Genomic DNA, 26,045 nt, shown 5'->3' with positions numbered 1-26,045 from the left:
ATTTTTAATCCTTACATTTTGTGAGGCTTTTTGTACATAACTCTCCCCTTCCCCAGTCTTCTTCCTTCTTCCCTCCTACTTATATTCCTGTGTCTCACCGTGTGGTTTTATAAAACTTTGGATAAATTTATGTCATTTTATTCTTCATAGCAGTTTAAACAGTTTCCCTTTTCTAGAGAGTAAACATCTAATAAGATTAGCTTTAGAGTACACATTCAGTGCTCACCTCAGTTTTCTTTCTTTTTTTTAACATCTTTATTGGGGTATAATTGCTTTACAATGGTGTGTTAATTTCTGCTTTATAACAAAGTGAATCAGTTATACATATGTTCCCATATCTCTTCCCTCTTGCGTCTCCCTCCCTCCCTCCCACCCTCCCTATCCCACCCCTCTAGGCGGTCACAAAGCACCCAGCTGATCTCCCTGTGCTATGCGGCTGCTTCCCACTAGCTATCTACCTTACATTTGGTAGTGTATATATGTCCATGCCTCTCTCTCGCTTTGTCACAGCTTACCCTTCCCACTCCCCATATCCTCAAGTCCGTTCTCCAGTAGCTCTGTGTCTTTATTCCTGTCTTACCCCTAGGTTCTTCATGACATTTTTTTTCTCTTAAATTCCATATATATGGTTAGCGTATGGTATTTGTCCTTCTCTTTCTGACTTAATTTCACTCTGTATGACAGACTCTAGGTCTATCCACCACATTACAAATAGCTCAATTGTGTTTCACCTCAGTTTTCTTTTTAATACCCTGAGCATCACTTTTTGAAATATAAATTTGTACTTTGCTTTGAAAATTGCATGTTTAACTAAACATTCAGTGATGCAAACCTAACAGAAGAGTTGAGGAATTAATTGTCTGATTTTCCTCTTCCCTGCTCTTGACCTTATGCTAAGAAAGGATGATTTCTCATATTGATGCAAAGACTACATTCTCTTAGCATTTGCTTTTTTTTAAAAAAATTCATACTTTTTCCTCACGTAGTTGAGGATGAGGAGAATATTTAAAGACCCTTCCTTTGTTTTCTTCGACTTGGAGTGAGTGTAGATAGCAACCATTTTAATTGTTAGCAGAATAAGCAGAAAGTAAGATTTATGAATAATTAGTCTTTAGTAGTTAAGAGTTCATTATATTATGTCAGATTTTTCCGTATAGTTTTGAGATTACTTTTATTTATTTTTTTAGTTTAAAAATCCTTATTTATTTCTCTGCGCCGTGTCTTAGTGGCGGCACACGGGATCTTTAGTTGCAGCATGTGGGATCTAGTTCCCTGACCAGGGATCGAACCCTGGGCCCCTGCATTGGGAGCATGGAGTCTTAGCCACTGGACTACCAGGGAAGTCCCTGAGATTACTTTTAAAAGGATTTTTTTCTTATACGTGAGCGTTTAAACATTTATTGTATTCTTTTTATTCCAACTTTTTTTCAGCCATCTTTAAATCCTGAGTATGAGAGAGAACCAAATCAGAATAAATCTTTAGCTGCAGGTGTATGGGGTAAGTAATTCTTGATCTATCTTTGAGGGATACAAAATGTTATTTTTAGGTTTCACTTTTGTGTTGTTTAAAATAAATAGGCTAGAATTAAACTTTCTCTTTTAAATACCTGTTTTTGATGTGCTAAGCTACAAAAAAGGTAGCACTTACCTTTTAAAAACCAAGATATTGCAGATAGGAGAAGATCTTGATTTGGATAGTTGATTTACACGTTAGTACCATTAAGTACACTCAAATATGCATTTTGAAAAAAATGGTCGTAAGTTAATGTAATGAATTAAAGTCATTTTGAGAGCAGCCTGATAATCTAACGAAACAAAAAAATTTAGTTTAACTTAATTTGTAGTTTTTCAAAGTTGAAAACTTAACTGGAAAGATAAGTACTTTTAATCAATCATAGTATGATATAAAAAATTAATTTTTTTACTTATGAAAATGGTTATACATAGACAGTATTAAAAAATAATTGTATAAATTTTGCCTACCGAACTAGTCTGTTTGAAATTATTTGCCTTTTTGATTGTCAGATCTTAATGAGTTTTTCTGGTAATAACTCCCTTTTCTTTAAAACTGCTGAGAGTTTAATTTGATAGCATCTTACAGAAGATTAAACTGCACATATAGTACAACTTAGTTAGTTTTTAGAGATTCAAGTGAAGTTTAAAATAATGGAAAAAACTTAAAATATGAAGATTTGATATCTGAAAAATAAATTTAATTATTTGATACCAAATTCAGAGGTGATGTGTCCACTTTGGAACTTGTACACATGTTCATTTGTGTTTTCTATTGAAAATCAACAACTTAACAAAACAAAAGGATTGTGGCTTATGACAGCATACTAGTCCTAACAGTAAAGGCATTATTTTAAACTTTGCCACTTCCTGTGCTGTTCTTTATTGTATTTATGGGGTGATACGCTGGGGGAATTATTTTGTTTCTTTTGATCTCCCAATTTAAGGGCTTCTTGCGGGTGGGGGTGGGGGTGGTCAGACACTTTTGTTAGAACCATGTGAATGGCATTGTTTTTTCTGTATTGCAAATTAGTATTTCTGCCACTCTCCCCAGGCCTACACGCCCAGACACACACATACCCAACCAAAAAAATCTCCCAAGCTCCTCTCTTAGGTATGTTTCCTTATTATTCAGTTTTTCTGGGAACAGCTGATTGCATAAGAATATAGAACCACCTGGAAGGTGTTAAATAAAATCTCTAAGAAATTAGGAATAATTTGGATTTGATTAAAATGAAAGTAAATAAAAAATCAAGAATGTTAGTGAGCATTTGTCATATAAAACTACCTATCGATACTATTGGTACTGATCCTTGGTTAATATAATAATTTTAGAAATGATTTAAAGGCAAATACATCTTTGAAAATATTGAGAATAAAATGTATTAATATAAAGATTTTGGTTCTCCTGTTTCAGGGTTGGTCAAAGGATTTTGGGCACTAGTTGAAAAGATGTTTAAAAGGAGGATGTACTCTTTACTGTGTCTTAGGTAAACTAAAAAGTGTGTCTGCATTAGAAAAAAGAAAATGGTTAATTGTGGCTTGATTAATTGTTAAATTCCCAGTACTTCCCATAGGAATACAATGAAACTTCCATTGTATCACACTTCACTATTCCTTTCTTACTTTACCCCCTGGGTTCCCAAATATTGTTTTCCCCATTGCAACATTTAAAATAGCTATGTTCCTGAGGAAGACATGAGAGAATTTTAGGAAGGACTTCAGTAGAACTTTTCTAGTGCTACTTCCTGCCAGGTAAGTCAAAATTTAATAACGGAAATGTAATATGTATTAAAAAGCAACCACCACCAGTTTGTCCCTGAAACTGTCCTTTTGTAGATCAAAAATTGCAAGAGTCTAAACATAATATCCCAAATAAAAAATACTTTGAGTGAAAGTAGTCAGGCTATTTAAACTATAGTTAAATATAAGTTTAATTCTATTTAGATCTTAATTAGCTTTATTGGAAACACCCTACAGTTTATATCTGTAACTTCTGTAGTGTTTTGATCTTAACCAGGATCACTATTGCTTGATGCGTAAGATTAATATTTACTAATTAATTTATCTCATATACCTAATAATTTAAAACTAAACAAAAATTTAAGGCACTTCAGTGTGCCTGTGAGAATTTTAAAATAATTTACCTGGGTGACTGATTTGGGTAGTGAGAAAGAGAGAGAGAAAATGATGTGTTTGTGTGTCTGTATGCAATTTGAGACATTAGTGACTATCAAATTGATTTGTGTGTTTCTAGAAGTCCTGCTGGCTATTTGTGTTGGTGTAATATGTCAGGAACATATCACTAGCAGAGCCTAGCATTTTGTGCTTAAGATACTAAATAATGAAAAACTTCAGTCACTAGTAATTAACTTAAGCATAGTCTTGTTTCAGCTCAGCGTATATATTTGTGTTTATTCCTTGAGAATTTGATGAATTTATTCCTGAGTTTTTCTCATATTTGATACAGTACTTAAGAGCATCAAGGCTCATCTTTAAGAACTGTATTCATTTTTTTAGCCTTCTAAATCAAAGCAAATTAGTGACCAGCTCTTTTTTTTTTTGGGCTGTGTTGGGTCTTTGTTGCTGCATACTAGTTTTCTCTAGTTGCGTCAAGCGGGAGCTATTCTTCATTGTGGTGAGCGGGCTTCTCATTGCGGTGGCTTCTCTTGTACGGGCTCTAGGCGCACTGGCTCCAGTAGTTGTGGTGCACAGGCTCAGTAGTTGTGGCTCGTGGGGTCTAAAGCGCAGGCTCAGTAGTTGTGGTGCACGGGCTTAGTTGCTCTGTGGCATGTGGGATCTTCCCTGACCAGGGATCGAACTCGTGTCCCCTGCATTGGCAGGCGGATTCTTAACCACTGTGCTACCAGGGAAGTCCCTGGTGACCAGTTCTTAAAGGTGGGCTGTTTTTTTAGAGAATTCTAATGGTATTAACCACTAGCATACAGGTTGAGAGTGACATGATTGCACTAAATGCGTTTAGGTCATGAAAACAAGTGACGTTTTTAAAGTGACCTTGTAAAAGGATTAAGAGAAGGGAGTAATCTTTATCAAATTTCTTTGTATGAAAGCATTCTGTTGGTAGATTGTTTATATATTGATATGACTACACTTTCCTTCAGTGTCTTATATGAAAACAATTGTTAACATTATAACAAGAAGAAAAAGGTAATGCAACACATGTTCAAGGTTGAGAAGGAAAAATTAATAGTTTGATTAGACAACTTGACACAAGTAAATTTTATTTGGTCAGAGTTACACATAGCGTTCATCATTTAAGTTTTTGTTTTAGAAATATATTTACTTAAGCCCACTCTGTTTTCATACGAGTAACATGGGGACCTTGTTAAAGGAAAGAATAGCATACTCCTGCTTTGACATAAATTATGTTAGTGAAACTCACTTGATTAAAACTCTCATATTACTATAAAACAAAAGATTTGTACATTAAATTAAAAATTCAAAACCAGCAAAATTCAAACAACATCAATCTGTATAAAAATCTTAAAATATTTTTGTTTTAAAATTAGTGTTCAACTGGATTTAATTGCTGTGGTGCTGATTGTTTGCTTTTGATATTTGTATGTTATTGTATCTTCTGTGGTTAAGTTTCTTCTTCAAATTAGTGTGAAAACTTAATTAAAATACTGTTTATCCTTCCCTTGGCTGTATGCTTTTATTCACACATTAAAGTTGCCTCTTATGTCAAGATGAGCAAATTAAATTATTAACTGGCATCACTGTGATGGTGAGGGAAAGGGCGGACCCCTGACTTAGTAGTGAACACTTACAAGCCTCTTAATTTTGACCATTCAGTACAGACTTGTTATTAGTGTTTTAGTTGGAGATAGTATACATTTTGAAGTATCTGACCTAGCAATACTTCAATTTCCATTTTCTCCAGTAGTATAATATAGTGGTTAAGTGCATTGGTTTTGGCATCAGATAGGTCTGGACCCTAATGTTAGGTCTTTTACTTATTAGTTATTTAGACTTTGGGAAGACTACTTAATCTCTGAGTGATTTTCTTGTCTGTGAAATGAGAAGGATCACTGAACTGACACTAATGGAAAAAGCACTGTTAATATTAAATTGTCTACTGTGTCATATCCTTGGTCATGTCACAGGTGTTTAATACATGTTAGTTAATTATGTTGAAATCCAGTAAGTGAGGGAGATTCTGGTACATTTAATAAAAGGCAAAAAGTGTCCTAAGTGATAGATTGAAAAATAAAAGTAAAAACTGATTGAATCAGAATGTATATATGTATGTATAAGGCAACTATATGGAGAGTATAGTTAAAGACAGAAAAGAAGATGAGGAATTGAGATGTCAGCTCTGACTTATGTCTGCCCAGCTTACTTTGTATCAATATTATACATGGCAGTATTTTAATTCTAATCTTTCTTCAAAGGCTTGAGCCTTTCCCCTCCACCATTGGCTTTGGATTTAAGGGAACAAAACTAATTATAACATTCAAAGATACTGGGAGAGCATGAAATAACAAGATAATAAAAGGATATTTAAAGTCAGTTATTATCAGATCACAGTTGTCTGTGAGGATAGAGGGAAATAATGATATGAAAATCCAAAACATTTGCCTTTAGATATTTTGAAGGCAATTTGAATAAGAGTAACTGTTTATATGAGCTTGATAATAAGCACATATGACTTATAGAAGGAAGTCACCAAAGTCACTTACTTTCTAATTCTTGTTTATAAGTGTTAAAGTCTTTCATCAATACATAAATTTTCTCTTTAAAAAAATGAACAATTTGGGTCTTTTTCATGTAGTTTACCAGTTGATAAAGTAAATGGAGAAAGTGTAGGAGTCGTCGTTGGATACTGTTTGAATCCAACAGATTCAACACTTTAACTCAGAAGGTTTATGTGAGGAAAATTTGTAGAGATAATCTATGAATAGATGAGCCAGTTTATAAGTAATATAAATGAGGCAAATTTAAGTTACTAGTGCTGCCATCACCTTTTCCATTACTTATATGTGATAATTACTATCAAGAACTAGCTTTCCCTCCCTCCCCTCCTTCCTCCCCTCCTCCCTCTGCCCCCATTCGTTCTTCTTGGCTTGTTTGTTCTTGTATTGATATTTAACACATTCTTATTAATTCAGGCTCTCAGGGTGTCTCCCGATCAAAAGCAGGGTCTCTGGAGTCCAAGTCCTCGATTTTGGTCAGTCAGTCTCATGATACCAGCACTTCAATAACCAGCAGCTGCTGGTCTTGGAGAGTCTCTCTGGAGAGGCTGCAGCTTACCCTGGGGACATAGACACACTGGTGGCACACACACTTGGGAACACTCTACCGCGTGAACACCACTGCTGGTGGCCGCCATCTGGCCCATTAGACTAAGAACACTTTGCTTGTTCTTAAACATGCAGGTTTATGTAGTATGTTCAGCATAGTTATATAGGATATAGGTTAGTCTTTATTAAAGGTGTTTATTTCTTTTATAATTTTTCTCATCTTCCATACTCTCGTGGATTTTAGGTTTCAATTTTAGGTTTAAAATTCTTGAAAAAGGACACCTTTAATTTGAAATACAATTGGAAACCTATTACAGTAGAGATTGTATATGACTTCTGGACATTTTTTCTAGTATTTGGTTTAAAGAAAACATTTTACTGCAACTCTGAGACAGGAACTCTTTTTCATTTTACAGATGAGAGATTAACTAGTGAGGTTAGAGCAAGTATTAAAATTCTGTAAATCTGGCACAAAAACACATGGTCTTAACCTCTGTACTATTTGACTGTGAATACTTTGTAAGTACATTAGCACTATGTCTGCTTCTCTTTCCTCCCAATCCCTATCATCATCTTTTAGGTACATTTATCATCTTTTACTTTACTACCTCTCTTCTATGACTGATTTCTTCAGCTTCACCCTTCTTCTTTATAGGATTTTCTCTCATTCTTTGCCCTGAAGACCTCTTTGAGGAAACTGTAAGAATATTTCTTGCTCTTAGGTGTCTAGAAAACCTGTTTTAGGAAAGGTGAACTTTGTAGTCAGGAATTATATTGAGGCTTAAACAATGCCTGCTTGCTTATCTGTTCTCCTCTTCTGGTTTTGATCAATGATGATTTACATATAAAAATATTTTTTTTCTCCTTGTACCTTCTGCCTTCAGTGTGGGATCATTTTACTTCTGCCTAAAGTATCAATACGTTGTTTAGGATTTACTTTAGTAAAGATCTTTTCTTGGTGATTGAGATTGATTTTTGTCTGAAAATATTTCATTTCTGTCTTCTGCCTTATATGGCACTTCCAAGTCCCAGTTCTACAATCTAGGATTCTACAGGGCAGATTAGTCCCCTCCTCAGCTGTTGGGTTCCTTTGTGCACACACTCTAAGCTGAAGTTTTTTCCTTTACTTCACTCTCTGGAAATATGTGTTGAGGTCATCCGTTGCTGATGAACCTTCTCCTGTTCTTTCTTCTTTTTTAAATAAATTTATTTATTTATTTTTGGTTGCGTTGGGTCTTCGTTGCTGTGCATGGGCTTTCTCTAGTTGCGGCGAGCGGGGGCTACTCTTCGTTGCGGTGCACGGGCTTCTCATTGTGGTGGCTTCTCTTGTTGCAGAGCATGGGCTCTAGGCGTGTGGGCTTCAGTAGTTGCAGCACATGGGCTTAGTTGCTCCGAGGCATGTGGGATCTTCCTGGAACAGGGATCGAACCTGTGTCCCCTGCATTGGCAGGTGGCTTCTTAACCACTGCGCCACCAGGGAAGTCCCCTTCTCCTCTTCTTTACTGTTGTATTTGTTTTCCTCCCTTATAGTAATTCTAACATAAGGATCTAGAAGAGAAAGAAGATAAACTTGTGTGCTTAGTTTGTAATACTGGAATAGAAGTCTTCATCAGTCATGTTTGAACTTACTTAATTGTGCTGTACTGAAAGAAACATCCCCTGCTTTAATACTTGAATTCCTCTGAGATCAGACCTTGCAGGCTCTTACTACCTTTTGCATTTCCCAGCATCAGTCAGTCATTCTTCAGATTCCTGAGCTTCATTTAATTTAGATTTTCAGTACCAGACTGTTAAGATTTTATCTTATATTTTAATTTAAATAATTGCTAATTTCAAGAATTTTAGTTATGCTGTAACCATCTGTTTACCAGAAGTAACTGTAACTTAAACTGTTTAGCACTATTTCTAGCGTTCTTCATTGGCCTCTGTTTGAGATCATTATTCTTCATTTTCATTTTGACTTCATTTTGTTTTTCAGAAAAACTATATATTGGTGATGTAATTTGTGTCCTTATGTGCCTGAAAATATCTTTCTTAGCCTTAATATCTTGGGCCTTTGTAGGCAGCTGAGCAGTTGGAATGTTTGCCCTAGTAGATGAACATTCAGTGTTTAACTTTCAGAAAGATGAATCTTTTCTCACTTTGCTTTAGGTTCTTGTTGTGTTGGTTTGTTTGGTTTTTTTGGCCGTACCACACGGCTTGCGGTATCTTAGTTCCCTAACCAGGGATTGAACTTGGGCCCTGGCAGTGAAAGCGCTGAGTCCTAACCACTGGACTGCTAAGGAATTGCCAGGTCCTTGTTCTTTAATCCTTTAGCATTACAGTAAATGACATACCATATAAGGTCGATAGTTTGAAGAGTTCGAAGTTCCAGATGGACTTCGAGAGTCCCTCCATGTCCCTAGGAGTCCTTGTTTAGTTTAGTTTTTGAGATAATGCAGTAGGAAGTTTGGTTTGTTTGACACAGGGCATCATCATATATATCTGTGCTACTCACCATCTCACAGAGTCGTATCTTAAGCTAATTTTAATTTAGTTTTTCTGCGATTTCTTTCTTTAATTCTTTTCTTCTAAACTCTCCAACTGTGAAACTGATGCTTTCAGAGTTTTTCTAAGGGAAGAAAGACATACGTCTCTGCCATAATTGTGAATATGCTCACTGTAACATCTGTTTGATTACACATTGACTGATTCAACTCTAGGAGTAATTTTTCATATTTTAGCAACTGTGGGTGTACTGAGAAAAGCTTTCAGTTAGCAAATATTATTTCTAGTACTATCTTCAGAAGCCAGGACTGAGTTGGATCCCCTGTGACTTACACAATGCCTTCTGTGTAGTTTGGATGGCCAGTAAATATTTGAATGAATTGGTATTATGAAAACAATTCCCCTTTTCATTAGTCATAACTTAAGTAGGAATTTAGAAATAGAGGGACTGTAGTTTCTTTCTAATTAGTAATAACTTTATGAGTGAGATAAAAAGAATGAAGGAATTAGGAAAATTCTCTTTTCAAAATGGAGAAGAGGAAAATATATTTTATATTTCAAGTCTTAAGAGCCATTAGGATGAAATTTGTAATTTAAAAAAAATAATGAAAAGTATGCTAGAATGTAGTTAATTTTGGCTGGGTCATAGTTAACCATTCTAGGAAACTAGCTGAATTCATCTTTGTTACTTGACATTGCTCAATTCTTGCTATGATTTGTTTGATTGTTTTAGCTTTATTTCTCAAGCAGGAATATAGTTCATAATTATTTTAGTGAGGAAGCAGCTGTAACTTTTAAATATAATCAAGTTTGGAATATACGATTCTTTTGGTAGTTTAATTTTATGCTAAAATTTAAACTGTGTAACTATTGCTCGTGCTTTATTTATGCAGAATATCCCCCGAATCCTAAATCTAGAACTCAAAGGATGCTGGTCATTAAGAAAGGTAATACAAAAGACTTACAGCTATCTGGATTCCCAGTAGTAGGAAATCTTCAGTCACAGCCAGTTAAGAATGGGACTGGTCCAAGTGTTTATAAAGGCTTAGTCCCTAAACCTGCTGCTCCACCTACAAAAGTAAGTTCTAAGTTGTTAAACGTGCAAGTTTTAAGTTGATTATCAATTGAATTACTTTGACAAAAAAAATTTCACGTTGAAGTGTGGGGGTATTGGTGGGCTGCTGATTTCTAAGTGGAAAGCGTCGTTGGCCCACTGTGTGTCATTGATTTTAATTGTCTTGTAAGTGGCTTGTGTGTTTGTCCATGTATGTTTTATTATTTTAGTAGTCAGTAGTAAATGAAATCTATAAATACTTGTTTTGCAAGATGTATCTGTGATATATTTACTTAATAATAATGTATAAAATGCTCTGTCCTTCGTGTTCAGTTTTAGGTTTTTTGAAACCAAGAAAACTCACTTGTGTTTTCTTGGTATTAGGCAAAAGAAACCTAACTTAAGGTTTATAAAACTTTGAAAAAACAGCAATGTAGTTAGATGTTTTATCTGAATACCAGGTTTTGATTTTATTTGTAAAAAAAGATGGAAGAGAACCATGTAGAAATGATTAAGGTATAATACAAAAATAATTGTTTTTATGAGCCACATTTAGTCATCTTTATGTGTTCAGTTTGTTTTCTCTCTCTTCTATATACTCTGTTTTAGATACACATTAACGTTTGTGTGTTTTTCTTTAGCCTACACAGTGGAAAAGCCAAACTAAAGAAAATAAAGTTGGGACTTCTTTCCCTCATGAGTCTACATATGGTGTTGGAAACTTTAATACTTTTAAATCAACTGCCAAGAATTTTAGTCCATCAACAACTTCAGTGAAAGAGGTATGGCATTTAAAATTACTCCTGAGTCGGGCTTCCCGGGTGGCGCAGTGGTTGAGAGTCCGCCTGCCGATGCAGGGGACACGGGTTCGTGCCCCGGTCCGGGAAGATCCCACATGTTGCGGAGCGCCTGGGCCCGTGAGCCATGGCTGCTGGGCCTGCGCATCCAGAGCCTGTGCTCCGCAACGGGAGAGGCCACAACAGTGAGAGGCCCGAGTACCGCAAAAAAAAAAAAAAAAAAAAATTACTCCCGAGGAGCGAAATGTGTCTTAATCATGGTAATTTAATTAACAGTGAACAAAAGGCATAGATGCATTAAATGAATGCATTAAAATGAGATATTTTAGTTCTTTCAGAAAACTTGATTCAGATACTTCCCTCCGTTTGCTAACTTTTTTTGCAGTTTAAGTAGGGATAATTTTTAAAATTTCTAACAAAATTTCCAAATGTCCTAAAATGTAGAGAAAATCATACAGTGAAACACCCATATACTTATCAACCAGAAAGAGTAATTTTTAAGGGAAGAATTATGAAAACGGGTATTTTGACTTTTGACACAGAGTTATGCTATGCTGTCTGATTGAACCTTGACTAAAAATAAGGATTTTTATTATATAATCTTCTTTTGGGGATGATGGATACTAAGAGAGGGCAGAGAGGAGGAAGAAGAGGGAAAGGTGCATATTATTATTTTACTGACCTTGAAGTAGCTTACGTGTTTCTTTCTCATTTGGCCAGCTTTCTGAAACTTCTAGATCAGGGACTTCCCTGCCCAGTTCAGGGTCAAAAGACACTTGTGACTGTATTGTTATAACTGAGATTGGTCTGGGTACTATAGTGGAACATTATAACCCCTCATATACTAGTTCTCAATCATAGAATTTTAGAACTCTGATGGAAGGACAAGCATTCTCAGCTGGTCGGTTGTGGCTTAAATTCTGTAGACGTTATTGCCAACAGTTAAGCATTTTGGTTTATTCCCATGGCTTGAAATACCTGTGACACAGAATTCTAACATTCTCTTTTCTTTTGTACTCCACTGTCAAAATGGACTCCAGTACATGTTCTGTTACTGTCCCCTCCTGCTCTTTCCACAAAAGTTTTCCCTCGTAAAACACTATCTGATAAACTCAATGTGTACCTGTGTGTAAAGAATTATAATACGTATGGGAAGCTGTTACGAACCTTAGAACCTTAGAACTCTGTGGAACACAATTTTAAAAACTGCTTTTTTTTTGAATTCTAGAAATGTTTAAGCAGTTTCAGGATTCATTTTATAAAATAGTATTTAAAGTCCTAATTTAGAATCATAGTTCTTGGTATTATCAGACCTTAATTGTTTTGTAAAATTTTTATGTTTACTCATTCAGTAGGATAGATAAAAATGGCAGTCATAGTGGAAAACAGAGTTTAAAATAGAATTTAAAATCAATTTTGTATTGGGAAGAAGGTGAAATAGAAAGTTATGGTAGTTGTAAACTTTATATTGATATTAGTTCTCTGTCTACATTTATTAACATTTTTGATTTTTTTTCTTAGTGTAATCGCTCAAATTCCTCTTCACCTGTTGACAAACTTAATCAGCAGCCTCGTCTAACCAAACTGACACGTATGCGCACTGATAAGAAGAGTGAATTTTTGAAAGCATTGAAAAGGGACAGAGTAGAAGAGGAACATGAAGATGAAAGCCATGCGGGCTCAGAAAAGGTAATTGAACTTGCAGTGTAATTCTTGGTTTGACATTAGCATGTCATTGGAATAGGTGGGCCAATATTATTTATTTAGGACCTTTGAATATTTTCATATTTCTGAAAGCAAGGCTAGCTAGCTATTTGCATAAATAATGAAATCATTTCTAAAATAGATTTTTCTTACTCTGTAGTTCCTGAGCAAAAATGAAATTAAAAAAATTCCTGTTCATGTTCGTGTTTTCCCCATTTTGCCTACCTTTATTTATCCTGTTAGTTTTCTCTTTATTGAATAGATGTGAATACATAGAGTCAGAAAGCTGTTGGTACCCTTCACAACTTAGTTTTACATCTTATGAAACTGTCTCCTAAATGATTATATAATCATTACAGTTGTTTTATCAATGAAAATCTAACCAGGATCTATTAAAGTTTTTTTTTTAAACAATTCTATTCTCTAACTCATTTTTTTTAACCCTTCAAAAATCAGGATGACGACTCATTTAATTTGCATAACAGCAATAGTACTCACCAAGAAAGGGATATAAACCGAAACTTTGATGAAAATGAAATTCCACAAGAGAATGGCAATGCCTCGGTAATTTCCCAACAGATCATTCGGTCTTCAACCTTCCCACAAACTGATGTTCTTTCTAGTTCACTTGAAGCAGAACACAGGTTAGTGTTTTTGCGTTTGTCTCTACCCAGAATTTTGATTTTATTATAGAAAGTTGATTTATTTTTTAACAGCTTCATTGAGATATAATTTATATACTATAAATTTTTTACTCAATTCACTAACTTTTGGTGTATTTGTGTAACTGTCACCACAGTCTAATTTTAGAACATTTCTTTCACTCCAAAAAGAAACCCTGTGCTCATTTACAGTTACTCCTCATTGTTACTCTCTGTCCTTAGGTAACCACCAGTCTGCTTTCAGTAATACTTTATCAAGGTTCATCCATGGTGTATAGCATGTGTTTCTCTGAAAATTGAGTGATATTTCTTTTACATGGCTTCAAATTTTCTGTAATTTTTTTTTTTTTTTTGATTGCGGAATCTTAGTTCCCAAACCAGGGATCGAACCTGGGCCACAGTAGTGAAAGCCTGAATCCTAACCATTAGGCTACCAGTGAACTCCCTGTAAACTTTGATTCTTAAGTTACATACACATTTAAGTACTCATATTGCTTGATTTAACAACTTAGGCATCAGTGATACAGTTCTCAAGGATGACAGTTTTTTTGTTAAAAAATATATGAAATAGGCACATATATTACTGTTATTATCAAGTTTCAGTATGTCGTCAAGGTATTGAGGATAGCTTCAACATCAGGGGGGTAGTTGTTACCTTGTCTAAGCACCAAATGAATTAATAGAAATGAGTGCCAGAGAAATTCAAGGGAGTTTTGGGGTAGATAGCATTATGGTTTGAGTACCAGTCAGAGTTTTAATTGGGACCTAAATTAAATCTTAAAGGGTGAGACAGTACGGGCAAGGGTACTGGGTAGTCATTTTGGAATAAAAAGGGGCATGAAAGGATATTTAGAGTTGAACACATACCTAGTTTGTTTTAGGGTTAGTGAATAGAATATCTTGACAGGAGTGTGGAGTCCTTAATGGAATTAGAGATAAATTGAAAAGGCAGGGCCTTAGAGATCTATTCAAGCTCTTTCAATGCTTCAGATGAAGAAGTAGCTCAGGGAAGTGAACAAATTAGCCTGTGTCTTATACCTGGTTTGTGGAGAGTAGGATTTGTGACCCAGTCTTCCACTTCTAGTCCTGTCCTTTTTCTAATGTAAGGAATTTGAATTTGTGGTCATGGTGTTAAGGTTAAGGAGTTTGTTCTTTAGGAAGTGGGAAGCCATTGAAAATATTTAGTGGAGGGTGGTAATTGTGAAAATGGTATCAGGGTGATTTGGTAATAATTTGAAAGAGAATGGGAAGAAATGCTAATGAAAAGGCAAAGTGCAGATCACTGTTGTGGTGTATTCCTAATTGTGGGGAATAGGGAAATACAGAGTTTTTGTTTTGAAAGCTATTCTAGAAACAGTTAACAGTTACAGCCCTTGGAGGGAAGTGGAAAGAGGAGAGAATGGACAGTTAGGAATACTTGTTTTTCATAAAATTTGAAATAATTTGTTCCATCTGCATTATTATTTAGTTATGATTCAGTTTTTAAAAGTGAAACAAGTAAAAGTAAGGATCTAGTGAAAGGTGTGAGATTGTTTTTACCAGTCTAGATCTGTAGACTCTGGACTGGGTGGCATTGAGAATGGAAGTGCCATTCCACAGGGAGGCCATAGGTTACAGTGAAGACAAAGCATTAAATGATTAAAAGAAATGTGAGAAATAGTAATTAACAGTGATGGTGACTACGACATTTTAGTTCAGAGGCAGCAGAGTTTGGTGCAATGTATACTAACTTAGGAGGCAAAAAACCAGAATTCTGCTTCTTTGTTTGCTGTCAAGTAGGCAAATTGTTTTTACTTAAGAGATCCTGGTTCTTCATCTGTAAAATATGGGTATAGTGTTACATTTTCTTTCCAGTCTCTGAGCACTTTTATGAGATTGTTTGAAAATGTGTAAAGGCTACAAAGTAGCCAATATGTGACAGGTTCAATTTGAAAGATGAGTTAGGTGTAAAAAGGAGTATGTTTAAGGGATGTAATTATGGAATCTTAAAAAAATATGGTTCTGAAGAACATAGGGGCAGGACAGGAATAAAGACAAAGACGTAGAGGATTGATTTGAGGACACAGGGAGGGAGAAGGATAAGCTGGGACGAAGTGAGAGAGTGGCACTGACATATATACACTACCAAATGTGAAATAGATAGCTAGTGGGAAGCAACCGCATAGCACAGGGAGACCAGCTCCGTGCTTTGTGACCACCTAGAGGGGTGGGATAGGAAGGGTGGGAGGGAGACGCAAGAGGGAGGGGATTTGGAGATATATGTATACGTACAGCTGATTCACTTTGTTATACAGCAGAAGCTAACACAACAATGTAAAGCAATTATACTCCAATAAAGATGTTTTAAAAAAAACAACAGTATAATCAGACTAGTACAAGATATGTGGCCATATAAGAAACAGAAGCTTTAAAGGCTCTAAGTCAAATGCAGCATGGCTACAGTATTCTTGTTTGCCCAACTAGAGAAAGTGGTTGATTCCCTGTTAATCTTTTTTTTTTTAACTGAAGTATAGTTGATTTACAATGTGTTAGTTTTTGGTGTACAGCAAACTGATGCAGATTCTTTTTCATTACAGTTTATTACAGGATACTGAATATAGTTCCCTGTGCTATACAGTAGGACCTTGTTGTTTATCTATTCTTTTTTAAAATTAATTAATTTTTGCCTGCATTGGGTCTTTGTTGCTGCATGCGGGCTTTTCTCTAGTTGCGGCGAGTGGGGGCTACTCTTCATTGCGGTGCGTGGGCTTCTCATTGCGGTGGCTTCTCTTGTTGCGGAGCACGGGCTCTAGGTGCACGGGCTTCAGTAGTTGCGGCACGTGGGCTCAGTAGTTGTGGTGCACCGGCTTAGTTGCTCTGCGGCATGTGGGATCTCCCCGGACCAGGGCTCGAACCCGTGTCCCCTGCATTGGCAGGCGGATTCTTAACCACTGCACCACCAGGGGAGTCCGTCTTCGCAAAACTTTTAATCTTTTGAGTGAAGAACTGTTACAGGTACTTTTTATAGTCTTCCAGGGAGTTGAAGTTTTTTCCGTTAAGAGAATTTTGTAAAGACCAAAATAAATGGAAATCTGAAGCTGCAATGTCTGGTGAATATGGCTGATGAATCAGAACTTCCCAGCCAAGCTGTAACAGTTTTTGCCTGGTCAGCAGAGAAACACGTGGTCTTACGTTATCCTGATGGAAGATTATGCATTTTCTGTTGACTAATTCTGGATGCTTTTTGTCGAGTGCCGTTTTCAGTTGGTCTAATTGGGAGCAGTACTTGTTGGAATTAATCGTTTGGTTTTTCGGAAGGAGCTCATAATAGAGGACGTCCTTCCGATGCCACCAACTACACAACATCACCTTCTTCGGATGAAGACTGGCGTTTGGTGTGGTTGGTGGTGGTTCATTTTGCTTGTCCGATCTCTTCCATTACACATTGCTGTACGGTATCTACTTTTCATCGCCCGTCACAATTTGTTTTAAAGACGGAATGTTTTCGTTGTTAATTATTAAGTAGAGAATCGCATGTGGAAATATGGTCAAGAGGGTTTTTTTTCTTCCGCTTAACTTACGTGGAACCCAAACATCAAAGTGAGTAACATAACCACGCTGGTGCAAATGATTTCCAGCGCTTGATTTAGATATTTTGAGTATGTTGGCTATCTCCCGCATGGTATAACGTTGATTGTTCTCAGTGTCTTGATTTGATCGCTATTGTCTTCAACTGGTCTACTTCACCATGGAGCATCGTCCAGCGAGAAATCTCCAGTACGACACTTCTCAAACCTCTTTTGACACGTTTGATCAGTCACAGCACCTTCTCCATACACTGCACAAATCTTTTTGTGCTTTTCAGTTGCGTTTTTATCTTTCGTGAAATAATACAGCATAATATGCCAAACATGTTCTTTGTTCCATCTTCACTGTGAAAATGGCTACACAAAAATTCACCAATTTTGATAAGCTTTTTTTAAAATGCATGTTGAATATGACAGCTGTTACAATACAGTCTAACAAAATTGTTTCAAAAGAAGTTAAAGACAACTAAGCGCTACTAGAGCCATCTTACAGAAAAAAAACCGAACGAACCTTTTGGCTAACCCAATAAAATGGATCATGTTTTCTTGCTCACAGTGTAAAAGGAATTATCTTACTTGGGTTAAGTTCTAAATTAAATTTATTCTTTCCCCCCTTTCCAGATTGTTAAAGGAGATGGGCTGGCAAGAAGACAGTGAAAATGATGAAACATGTGCTCCCTTAACTGAGGATGAAATGAGAGAGTTCCAGGTTATTAGTGAACAGGTAAGAAGAGCTGAATCATATAAGTTTACTTTAAAAATTGCCCTTCCTTAATCAGAACAACATATAACTAAGCATTTTGGGGGGGTGGGGAGAAAGAAAGTTTTACAGTTTTATTTAGGAATTTGTTAAACATCACACTGTAGGTCAGATTTGCCTCTCTTTTAAATAGGTCTGCAATGCTGACTTCTTTAAATCCATGGATCTGCAGTGCTTAGGAATTAGTGTAAAGAATATGTCTGATTTGTCACTTTTCAGGTATTTAAAAAATGACTTGGGGATAAGAAGTAGCAGCAGTAGCTTTGCCAAATGCAGCTTCATTTTTTTATCCTTTGCACAGGAATATTTTATATTCTAGAACATCTTTTTTTTAATGTCTTAATAGTTGCCGTTTTGAAAGAGTATTCCTTAGAAAATGTACAGTAGAGTGTCAGGGAGTTGAGATTTTTCTTTTTCAAATCCATTATAGTTTTTTAAAATAGTTCTGGTCATGCAGAAGTGATTTTCTATACGGAGATATTATAATTTATATTATAATCTTCAAAACACTTCTTAAATGTTTTGAATGAAATCTTTGAGGAAATTAGTTACATTTACTTCATAATAAAATAGACTTCATCGTCCTAATTAAAAATTTGTGGCAAAATACGCATAACGTAAAATTTACGATTTCAAATATTTTTAAGTGTACAGTTTTTTGGCATTAAGGTATCCTTTTTTTAAGGCACAATAATCCATTATATGTGTATGTACCACATTTTGTTTATTCATTCATTGATGGACACTTGGATTGCTTCCACCTTTGGCTATTATAAATAATGCTGCTGTGAACATGGGTGTATAGGTATCTGTATCTATCTATATCTATCTATCTATAGATAGATACCTATACACCCATGTTCACAGCAGCTTTTATATCTATAGATAGATAGGTAGTCTATAGATAGCTGTAGACTCTATCGATATCTGTAGAGTCCCTGTTTTTGATTCTTTCAGGTATTTACCCAGAAGTAGAATTGCTGCATCATATGGTTATCTATCATTAACTTTTTGAAAAGCTGTCCTACTGTTTTTCTGTAGTAGCCACACCATTTTACATTCCCACCAGTGGTGCTCTCTTCCCTCTCATTTCTCATATTTTTTTCCCAACACCATTTGTTGAAAAAGACTGTGCTTTCTGTATTGAATGGTCTTGGCACCCTTGTTAAAAATCATTTGTATATGCAGGGGTTTGTTTCTGGGCTTGCTATTCATTCGTCTTCAGTTCTGTTTTTGTGGTGGGTTTTTTTCCCCTATAAATTTATTTATTTATTTTTAATTTTGGCTGTGTTGGGTCTTCGTTGCTTCACATAGGCTTTCTCTAGTTTCAGTGAGCGGGGTTACTCTTCGTTGTGGTGCACGGGCTTCTCATTGCGGTGGCTTCTCTTGTGGAGCACGGGTTCTAGGCGTGCGGACTTCAGTAGTTGCAGCACATGGGCTCAGTAGTTGTGGCTCACTGGCTCTAGAGTGCAGGCTCAGTAGTTGCGGTGCACAAGTTTAGTTGCTCCATGGCATGTGGGATCTTTCCTGACCAGGGCTTGAACCCGTGTCCCCTGCATTGGCAGGCAGATTCTCAACCACTGTGCTACCAGGGAAGTCCCTTCAGTTCTGTTTTTATGCCAGTGCCACATTGTTTGGATTGCTGCAGCTCTGTAATATGGTTTTTTTGGGTTTGTTTTTTGTTTTAAAGGATGGAGGAGGCTATGTTTAGTGTTGAGTTCAGCTAAATTCAGGACCCTGGGAAAGCCAGGACCTTTTTCTTTTTTTTTTTTTAAATAAATTTATTTATTTTTGCCTGCATTGGGTCTTGTTGCTGCGCGTGGGCTTTCTCTAGTTGTGGCTAGAGGGGGCTACTCTTTGGTGGGGTGCGCTGGCTTCTCACTGCGGTGGCTTCTTTTGTTGTGGAGCATGGGCTCTAGGTGTGCTGGCTTCAGTAGTTATGGTGCGTGGGTTCAGCAGTTGTGGCTTGCAGGCTCTAAAGCGCAGGCTCAGTTGTGGCGCACGGGCTTAGTTGCTCTGCGGCATGTGGGATCTTCCCAGACCAGGGCTCAAACCCGTGTCCCCTGCATTGGCAGGCGGATTCTTAACCACTGTGCCACCAGGGAAGTTCTGTAATATGTTTTGAAATCAGCAAGTATGAAACTTCCAACTTTGCTCTTCTTTTCAAAAGAGTGTTTTGGCTATTCTGTAATCCCTTGAGCTTTTAGAAGAGTTTTAGGATGGGTTTCTCTGTTTCCGCAAAAAAATACCTGTGAGATTTGATAGGGATTACATTGAATCTGTAGATTGTTTGTGGTAATATTTGCATCTTAACAATGCTAAGTCTTCTAATCCGTGAGTATGGGATGTTTGTTAATGTATTTTAAATGTCTTTCAGCAGTGTTTTGTAGTTGTCAGTGTAGAAGTCTTTTACCTCCTTGGTTAAGTTTATTCCTTATAATTAAGAATAAGTATTTTTTCTTTTTAATGCTATTATAAATAAAATTGTTTTCTTTTTTTAAGAATTGTTTTCTTAATTTACTTTTTGGATTGTTCATTGTTACAGAAATGCAGCTGATTTTTATGTATTGGTTTTATGTCCTGCAACTTTGCTACGTGTGTTAGTTCTCACAGGTTTTTAAATAGAATTTTTAGGTTTTTTACATATAAGATCATGTTGTCTGTAAACAGATAATTTTACTTCTTTTCCACTTTCATATTTCTTCCTTCCCAGTTAATGTAAATTTTTTATTCAGAAGTTAGTGAACCATGTTATTTTTCACAAGCTGATGATGGGTAATACTTCTGAAGGATTTTTTTTGTTATGTTTATTATATTGTCCAATTTACAAACAAGAAATTCACATTAGGTGTGCAGTTGGGTGAGTTTTGACAAATGTGTATAGCTGTATGACTATGATCCCCAAAAGTTCCACATTGTCCCTCTTTGCATTTAGTTCTTTCACTCCCAGCTCCAGCCCCTGGCAGACACTGATTATTTGCTTTCTGTCCCTATAGTTTTGCCTTTCCACAATTTTTTTTCCTGGATACCTTTTTTTTTACATTAATTTTTGAGTATAGTTGATTTACAGTGTTGTGTTAGTTTCTGCTGTACAGCAAAGTGAATCAGCTATACATACACATATATCCACTCTTTTTTAGATTCTTTTCCCATATAGGTCATTACAGAATATTGAGAAGAGTTCCCTGTGCTATACAGTAGGTCATTATTAGTTATCTATTTTATATATAGTAGTGTGTATATGTCAATCCCAATCTCCCAAGTTACACAGTGTTTTACTAATTGAACCATATATTGTTATAGTCCTGGATCTAGTTGCTTTCATGCTTTTGAAACTCACCCATGTTTGGTGAGTAGTAGCCCATTGTGTGGGTTTGCCATTTTGTGTATCTCTTTGAAGGATTTGTTTTGAATCTGAAGAAAGGCATCAAGAAAAACCACTTAATATCATTACCATAAGGTAGTAGTCAAGGAAAACATAATATTGCCTGACCAAGATAAGTGGCTTTAAAACCCTGTTATGACTGGGGCAGGTAGATAAAACCCTATTGATAATAAAATAATTAACTGATATAAAAAATTTGTGCATACTGTGGGTTGGAGAGCAATGGCCTGTAAGTATAATGTCCATTTTTTAAAAAACTAAAGATAAAGACATGGGTATATTTATGTTAATGATGACATATCATTTGACATTTAGATGCCTAAAAAATCATTGGGGCCTGATGCTGTTTATAAAAGTATTCATATTGTATCTGGTAACAGTTGAGAATCTGAGTTTAATCTGAGTTTTATTCTCCTCAAATTCTGCAAACATTTAAGTGTTCACTATGCCCAAGATTTTAGAGTTTATAGAGATGAGCTCCTTCATAGTGCTGCAGTTTAATGAAGATAGGTAGATTCCCACATAAAGCAGAATGTGGTATAGCAGTTTTCAAAATATTTAAGGTGAGGACAGGAGAGAGAGAGAGTGTCATGCAAATTCATCAAATGTTTCTTGAGGTCCTATTCTAGAGTGCTGGGAAAACAAAAATTTTTGCCCACGTAGAATTTACATTAATTAATTAATCTAGAGGTAAGCGCCAGTTGCAGTGATCTGGAAAAGCATAACTGAGTTGGGTTTGAATTGGCCTTTGTCAGGTAAGATGAGGGAATGACATTCCTGGTGTAGGGAGTGAACAAAGGCAAAAGTAAGAGTTCAGGGTATGCTGGGGTTCAGAGTGGCTGGAGCATGGGGTAGAAAGATCTTAATGAAAGATCTTGATAACAGTAATAAGTAGGGTGAGTCTAAGTCCTAGTTTGCCTTGGAGAGTCCCAGTTTATGCATGTTAATCCCACTGTATTTATTAATGGCACATGTTTACTCATTCTCAAAAGTGCCCTAGTTTGAATGATAAATTAACGTGGCCTCCCTAATTGTGAGTAACGTCATGTGAGCTCTTAATGCCCTCTAGGTAATTGTGCTAAGTGCATTTTTGTAGTATTTGTATGAAGTCGGTAATATCATTAGTCCTGCTGTGTAGACGACACAACTTAATTGGCTCATAGTGGTTGGGTAACTTTCTCTAGGTCTGTACAGTGTATATCATTAGTGGAGTTGGAAGTTGAGCCCAAGTCTGGCTGACTTCATAGCCTGTGCCTATAACTGTGATATAAGGTTGAAAAAACACATTGTGGTCATATTAAGGTTTTTGTATGCCATGTCAGGAGTATAGATTGTGTTTTATTATAGGAAACCTTTTGAGGTATTTTTAGGTATGTGAAACCATTTGTACATGTGGAAGTACAGGTATAGTGTAAGGTATATTGGAAGTGTAATTGTGAAGACTAGGATCAGGATGGTTAGTTGGGAATATATTGTAATAATTAGGGAAGGGGTAAATGAGGGCCTGAAGTAGAGAAATGACAGTAAAATGTGGTCTTGATGAGACTGAGATCTGAAATAGAATCAGCAGGATTTTGAAATTTCAACTTATGAACTGATAATTATATCATTATTATAGACAGGAATGGAGGAGGAGGAGCTGGTTTTAGGAGACTGTATATATATATATACACACACATATGTATGTATATGTGTAATTCTATGCATTTTACATAAATACATGTATATGTAAAATAGACGTGTGTGTGTGTGTGCGTGTGTATTTCCCCCCCACGCACCCCCACCCCCTGGGTGGGGGGAGGGTTCAGGCATTTAGAGAAATCAGAGATAAAGATCAGATTTGGTTTTTATCATAATTGTCCACAGTTGATTTTAAGCTGTGGAAAGATTAGGTGGCACTGGGTGATAAATCATGTGAAGCAAGGATAGAACTTTGAGGGATTAGAAAGGTGTACCTTTAAGAGAGAGATGAGGCGTATTTGTAACCATCACAGTGTCTGAGAACGGCAGAGACTGAGAACACTGAGAACATGGCTTTTGTTTTTCTTAGTAAAGTTGGTGGTGAGGTCATTTGTTCAAAGTAAAGGGAGGTAGCTAAATAGGGAGGGAAAAAGGAAAATTGAGAGCTAATAAGACTCTAGACTTGTTATTTCTAGTTATCAAGGTCTGTAGCAAAATTAGCTGTGATGTAAGTTGCCCTTTGGGTTTGGATCTTACCCTATCCTTATGACTTAAAAAAGCCCTCTAGACTATGATACCTATAGATAGTTCCAAATATTAACTTATTATATAACTGGATTTGGTCTTACAGAAATTTGTATTTCTCATTTTGATAAAACTTACCAGAGTCTCAGACATTTTTCTTACTTATACCATACTTACCATACTAACCCTTCAGTTCTGATTTTCAGAAATAACTTATTATTTTTTTCAATATCTTAATCTCTGTGGTTAAGCAAAGGCCTCTGTTTGATTTTGTTACCTTGTACTTACCTTATTTGAATACTCATTACTTACTGGAGTACTTTGTATTCTGGTTATTCTGCAGAGTATGAGTAAAGTGGATTGTGGGGTATGTTAATAGCCTAGTTAGGTCAGAATAATAAAAATAACAGCTGTAGCTTAATGGTTGCTGATTATATTGTAGGCAGTGCCTGAAGATACTTATTACAGTTCTCATTAAGGAAATGAAAATTTGGGAAGGTTAATTCCTTAACAAGTGACAATTAGAATTCACACATACCCTGTCTGGATCCAAAATCTTTTCACTAGACTAGTACTATACACCATATACATATATACATATACATATACATATATATATATATATATATATATTTTTTTTTTTTTAATAGTGGTTTGGTAAGTTATAAATGCAGTTCTCCCAAAGGTAGTGATTTATTCATAGGAAATACTTTGTTATATTGGTTGGATCAATTACCTATATCTAACTAGTTTTTCAAAAATGATATCATAATCTATGGAGTTTTATTACCTTTATTGCATTCATGGGTACATTTGATTATTAGAGCATTCTTAATTTGTAGTAACTCTTGGAGGATAGTTTATTTATTCCATTTATTTTTGTTGACATTTTAGTTACAGAAGAACGGTCTGAGGAAAAATGGTATTTTGAAAAATGGCCTGATCTGTGACTTCAAGTTTGGACCCTGGAAAAACAGCACTTTCAAACCCACTATTGAGAATGATGACACAGAGACAAGTAGCAGTGACACATCAGATGACGACGATGTGTGAAGGATTTCCTAACAGCTTTAGAAATTTTAGTGTGATACATCTCTCATACAGTTTGGGGTGAATTGTAAAAATGAAGAACTATAATTTATGTAGTAAAATACCCCATTAGAAGATGATTTTTTTGGGGAACTTCAATATGAAGAAAACCAAGAATGTTGTGTTGGGCTGTGTTGAACATTATTTCTTTGTTAAATGAATGTTGTAGAAATGAGGACTTTGGTTGATCCAACATTGACTTTCTTCATCACTGCAGCATTTCTCTGACTAGCAATGTGACGATGTAACAAATGAGATTTTCTCATTTAATAATAAAAAAATTGTGTAATGTTTTGCAAAGCTTCTGTCTTAAAATGTCCAGGTCTTAAGAAAAAAGGCAGCTTACACTGTTTTGCTTGCAGAGTCATATCTTTTTCGTACAGTGGAAATCCTCAAGTCCACTTTGTGCGGCTCCCCCCACTCTCACCCCTCCCCCCTGCAAAAAAAGGACAATGTAGCATGTTGGCTAAAACTGGAGCAAAGTGCACTAAAACATTAATTTCCTGAACTCAACTATTGTACTAGTCACCTTTTAAAACATAAATTGCTCTTTAGCCATTTGTAGTTCAGTAAATGTTACAGCAAAGACTTGCCACATTTTCTTCCAAATTTTAAGAGGTGATTTTCAAGAGCTTTATTTGGGTATGTTGTCAGACCAGGATTTTCAGAGTTGATGGAAAAGAGTCTTGTGGGAAAACTTATTTTGATAAATTATTACACATGCAGAAAAACTGATCACACTGACTGGATCTGTCCACAACATGAAAAATAAACTGGATTTTCAGAATATTGTCGTTCTCTGTAGTGTTAAAGGTATTGGTCTGTAAACATAATGTGGTTTATTCACTTATTAAAACAAAGTTAAACTTTATTAAAGATGGTGATTACCTTTTGAGTTTAGAGAAAGCAAGCTATGGAAAATAGCTTTTTTATTATCAATTGCTTAACAAGTTTATTAAATGAATGTTAACCACTTTATTTTTCATTTGCACATTAATTTTAGAATCATTTCTGTTTACTGCTCACTGGAAGAGTAATTTTGCTCTTTTTTTTTTGTATTTTTGATTTTTCTGATTTTGTTTATCCACATTTACTTTAGCTTCCTCCATCCCACTCCCATGTTTAAATATATTCTGATTGTAAAGAGCATAATCTTAGAGCAAAAATGTTTTCGGTTTTATGTCTGATTGAGGTAATCCTCAAGATTTTTAAATTGTGTTTTCTCAGAAGGCTTCAGTGTTTTTGCTGTTTCCCTTTCAGTAATCCTACCCAAGTTTCCCAGCTTCCACCAGAAGCCAGATTTTTTTGGTTTACACTGAGACTGGTGGTGTTGGGGAAATTTAAATAAAACACAATTTCAACCCCACAAAACTTATGGAGGGTGGCTTAGAGTGGTAACAAAGTATTAAATATATCTTAAAGTTATCATTTAAAATCAGCTTTTATTATACAATATGCTGCAGTCAGTCCAGTCACTTAAAGTAAAATGTAGCATTAGCCACAAGAGAACCTGAAAGTATGCTTTCACAAAGCGCTGTCAGTATCATATATTGAATGTTT

At 35.7% G+C, this 26,045-nt stretch overlaps 1 protein-coding gene across 3 annotated transcripts in view; it reads left to right on the top strand.

The window, feature by feature from the left end:
- Positions 1–25,272, top strand: part of GPBP1 (GC-rich promoter binding protein 1) — a 71,743-nt gene extending 46,471 nt beyond the window's left edge. For 2 of the 3 annotated variants that reach the window (XM_027101081.1, XM_027101082.1), the window contains 8 exons: positions 1,432–1,498; positions 2,567–2,626; positions 10,157–10,341; positions 10,959–11,099; positions 12,636–12,803; positions 13,275–13,462; positions 17,668–17,770; positions 24,291–25,272. In XM_027101081.1, coding sequence (XP_026956882.1) covers positions 1,432–1,498; positions 2,567–2,626; positions 10,157–10,341; positions 10,959–11,099; positions 12,636–12,803; positions 13,275–13,462; positions 17,668–17,770; positions 24,291–24,449 — 1,071 coding nt within the window. In that variant the 3' untranslated portion in view covers positions 24,450–25,272. The remainder of the gene's footprint in view (positions 1–1,431; positions 1,499–2,566; positions 2,627–10,156; positions 10,342–10,958; positions 11,100–12,635; positions 12,804–13,274; positions 13,463–17,667; positions 17,771–24,290) is intronic. The other variant, XM_027101083.1, reaches the window with a different exon arrangement.
- Positions 25,273–26,045: the final 773 nt, after the last annotated feature.

This window comes from Aethalodelphis obliquidens, unplaced genomic scaffold (genome assembly GCF_003676395.1).
Source record: "Aethalodelphis obliquidens isolate GAN/ISIS:26980383/991018 unplaced genomic scaffold, ASM367639v1 scaffold4, whole genome shotgun sequence".
Classification (NCBI taxonomy): domain Eukaryota; kingdom Metazoa; phylum Chordata; class Mammalia; order Artiodactyla; family Delphinidae; genus Aethalodelphis; species Aethalodelphis obliquidens.
The sequence above is the reverse complement of the archived record's forward strand: the minus strand, read 5'-3'. Positions and strand labels throughout refer to the sequence as shown.